Genomic DNA, 3,656 nt, shown 5'->3' on the forward strand with positions numbered 1-3,656 from the left:
GTGAGAAAGACTCCAAGAAATCTAATGCAAAATGTAAAGCTAATGAACAGTATATCCTGAACCTGTAGTACACTGCAAACATGTCTGCTCATCTGCTATTTGTTTGCAGTAGGGTGAATTTACTTGACCATCTCATGCATCTCTCTCTCCTCTTTTTCTATGTCTATCTCCATCTGTGTTTATTTCTCTATCTGAATATATAATTAAGCTTGATGTATTAAACTCAAAATTTTTAAGTAACTTTTTTAAAAAGTTGATGAAATGCGTAGTTAAAATTATAAGTCCTATGAAATGTGTGATTAAAATTAATTGCTAATTTAACTTGACTCCACCAAAAATAGGCTAAATTAAAAAGGAGACTTTAATCAGAATCATCAGGTAGTAATTAAACTGGCACTTGAAATATTAATGCATAGAACCATGGCTTTCACTGTACTATTTGTCTTCTTCCATTGTCTCTCTCTCAGAAACACGCACAAAAGCCAAGCAGTTACTAATAAATCCAAGTTGTAAATTGAAAACAAAGGGTTAATTTTTTTCACATGGTTGAATTTCAATTCAAACCTGCAGGAACATATCCTCCATTTCTATATTCTTCATCATTACCTTCTTCGTCCTCTTCTTCTTCACCCTCATGAACATAGGAGTAGAGGTTGTCACTATGCGGTGCATGGCCATCTCCAAATGAACGGACATGATCTTTGAGTGATCTTTTGTGCTTGAAATCAGAACCACAGATGCAAAACCACAGCTTCCCACAATTCTTCTCATGGGTCCTCCAATCGCCCCGGACGGCGAATGGTTTCTTGCATTTTCGGCATCCAAAAGGCTTCGAACCGTGCTTTCGTTTGTAGTGTGTTTGGAGTGTCCTAAAATCCTTCAATGGCTTTGAACTTGGGTGCTCTATGTTGTTCTTGCAACCCTCAGCACAGCAATAGCAAGGCAATCTCAGTATAGAGGAGGCTGCTTTTGTTCCTCTAAGTGATTCCGGGCCCTTTCTGTATTCTGATCCATGCCCCCACATATGCATCTGAGAAAAAAATTGGGAGAATCTAAAGGAAATTAGGAGAACATGAAAAACAATTTCTTGTGTCAGTTTATCTTGGGAAAAAAAAAAAAAAATTCAATGGCTAGTACTCTTAAACTCGAATTGCATATCAATTGTCTGGGAATTGTCCCTCAAGATTTACCAACAATCTTTTTGGGAATATCAGTAAGATGATATCTAATTACCCTTAATTCTGTATGACACATTCCTTGAGGTGAATCGAACAAAATAAATCTAAGACTAAAGAAGAAAATGAAATTCAAATTTATTCATCATCCTCCGGCCAGTCTACTATTGCGTATCAAACGTGTTTATATATAATATCTAAGGCATGAGGGAATAGTCAATTAACTTTATATATATGTGTGTGTGTGTGGCAAACCTCAACAGTTAATCAGTGTCTAAAAACTTGTAAAATATTTATATTCTTTTCGAATAAAATTCAAAAGGTTGTATATTAATTCAATTTCTTCTGCATAACTATGTAAAGACATTTATGTAAGTAGACGAAGTAAAAAGAAAAAGGATTAAAAAATTGAAGTGAAGATAGGCATATTTGGAGAAAAAAATCATGTGGTAACCCTAAATTTCAACAAAAATCTCAGTTCATTCCATCCACTAAATATAGTTTAAACTTCAGAGCACATAAATTAACAAGTCAGATTTATGAACTAAAATGTCAGCAATTAAGAATAAAAAACATTATCAACTAAAAGGGAAAAAACACATCATGAACAACAATGTCAGAAATGAACTAAATCAAGAACCTGCATGTTGTTATATCTGTTGAAAGTCTTTTGGCAGACGGAGCAAGAAAACTGGGTCGGACCAACAAGGATTTGGGCCGGTGTGGGAATCCAATACTGCCCTTCAGCATGTCTCCCCATTTCAGTAGGGTTTCCGGAAGAAGTGGTTCCTGAATTACTATTTGGTGGACCAATATGAAGAGCCACTGTTACTCCAATTTCATTTCTGTTTTGGAAGCTCTGGGTCTGGTTATAGTCATGGTATATGTTGTGGTACTTTTGGCCTGGAGGGCCAAGTGAAAGTAGGGTTGAATCATCATCTTCTTCATCACAGAAACTCTCACTAGAAGATATAATGTATGGAGAGGACGAATGACTGCGCATGGCGATATAGTTTATGATTTTGGGATGGCAAAACTTTAATGTTTAGGTTTTGGGGGAGAAAAGTTTTAGGCAGTAGACAGACCATAAATAAACAAATGTCATTTGGAGAGAGAGAGTATGTATGTGTTTGGATAGGAAGGAGACAAAGGATGCATAGAATGATGTTCCAGGATGAGTTGAGTTCTGCTGTCCATTTTACTATTAATCTAATTAATTCTTGACATGTCACCAATAATTAACTAGTTATTTCAAATTCATATTCATTAACTTTACCACTAACCCACTAAATTGATGAAGTATCAAAAATTAATTGGATAGATAGTAAAATTGGACCGTAGATTTTGACTCGTACTGACGCTACACCTCTTACCTCACAAATCACAGTTTGAAGAAATTGCAACTGGGTCCTTATAAAGACCCTCATGGAATAAAATTTAAGTGAAATTTTATCGTAAATTTTGGTAAAGAATTCAATAATAGATGATTTAAAGTTTTATAACTGATTATGTAATGTTATACATAATTTAAACGTTTATAAACGAAAATTTATCAATAAAATTGCACATCTTTAAATTCATAAACTAAAACATGTTAAGTATAAAAATTATACTAAAATGTTAATTTAATCTAATATATCCTTGGTTGTAATAAAATACCATAATATCCCTTCTACGTTAATCCCATTATAATTTGGAGAAAATATTATCTGATTACTTTATTAGACAAGAATATCATAATATCACTTTCGATCATTCGATATTTACTTGTACTCATAAATAACTATTTTATTGAAAAATTATTGTATATATGTATATAATTTTTAAACTTGAGGGAATGTGTGTAGACTCATAAACCTCACGTCTCCTTAAAGTGTGTATATATATGATGAAGATGACATCCTTGTGATCTCGAGCGTAACATCTTCCAACTTTATATTTACAACAAATAAGTAACTAACCATCTCCTTGAATAACCAAACTGGGGGTGGGGGAGGGGGTAGAGTGAGAGCAATATATATATATAGACTCTTCTCTACGATGTAGTGAGGTTGTTTAACCTAATTATACTATATATATATATAGTGTCTTTTGTTCTTACCCCGTTTGGTTTAGATAAAATTTATATTTTTAATTTGTAAATTTTAATAAAAGTTAATTAAATGTGTGAAATTAATTCGAATTAGTAGGTTTGCTACGTGTAAGATAGGATCTTAGTTGCAAAAACATAAGAAATCAAAGTATTTTGGCCCTCTCTCATACCAATCCGCAAGTTTACCGACCACACATTGTCTACTCTAATCAAATTCGTTCTCGAACGTTTCTCAAAAAATCTGATTGGTGAAGCGCCTTCTACTTCTAATAGGCCTTGAACAAAATCAGAATCATTCTCAATGAGTCCATAAGAAGTTATCCCATTTTTTCATCGGGTCCAAGTGAATCGAAAGTTGGATTTATATTGGATCTCACCTGAATCGCCCT

General features: G+C 33.5%; 1 protein-coding gene across 1 annotated transcript; it reads right to left on the reverse strand.

Annotated features, from left to right (window-relative positions):
• Positions 1-384: 384 nt before the first annotated feature.
• LOC111399281 (zinc finger protein WIP6) lies at positions 385-2,269 on the reverse strand. Its single transcript, XM_023026541.1, has 2 exons — positions 1,816-2,269; positions 385-1,030 (listed from the first exon to the last, which is right to left on the reverse strand). The coding sequence occupies exons 1-2, from the start codon at positions 2,176-2,178 to the stop codon at positions 554-556; spliced, it is 840 nt and encodes a 279-aa protein (XP_022882309.1). The 5' UTR covers positions 2,179-2,269; the 3' UTR covers positions 385-553.
• Positions 2,270-3,656: the final 1,387 nt, after the last annotated feature.

This window comes from Olea europaea, chromosome 8 (genome assembly GCF_002742605.1).
Source record: "Olea europaea var. sylvestris chromosome 8, O_europaea_v1, whole genome shotgun sequence".
Classification (NCBI taxonomy): domain Eukaryota; kingdom Viridiplantae; phylum Streptophyta; class Magnoliopsida; order Lamiales; family Oleaceae; genus Olea; species Olea europaea.

What these genes read in the sequence shown, in the direction of transcription:
- LOC111399281 (XM_023026541.1), bottom strand. Translation starts at nt 2,178, where the DNA reads ATGCGCAGTCATTCGTCCTCTCCATACATTATATCTTCTAGTGAGAGT. An exon ending in ACAGATATAACAACATGCAG is followed by an intron (nt 1,031 to 1,815) that starts GTTCTTGATTTA and finishes TTTTTTTCTCAG; the next exon opens with ATGCATATGTGGGGGCATGG.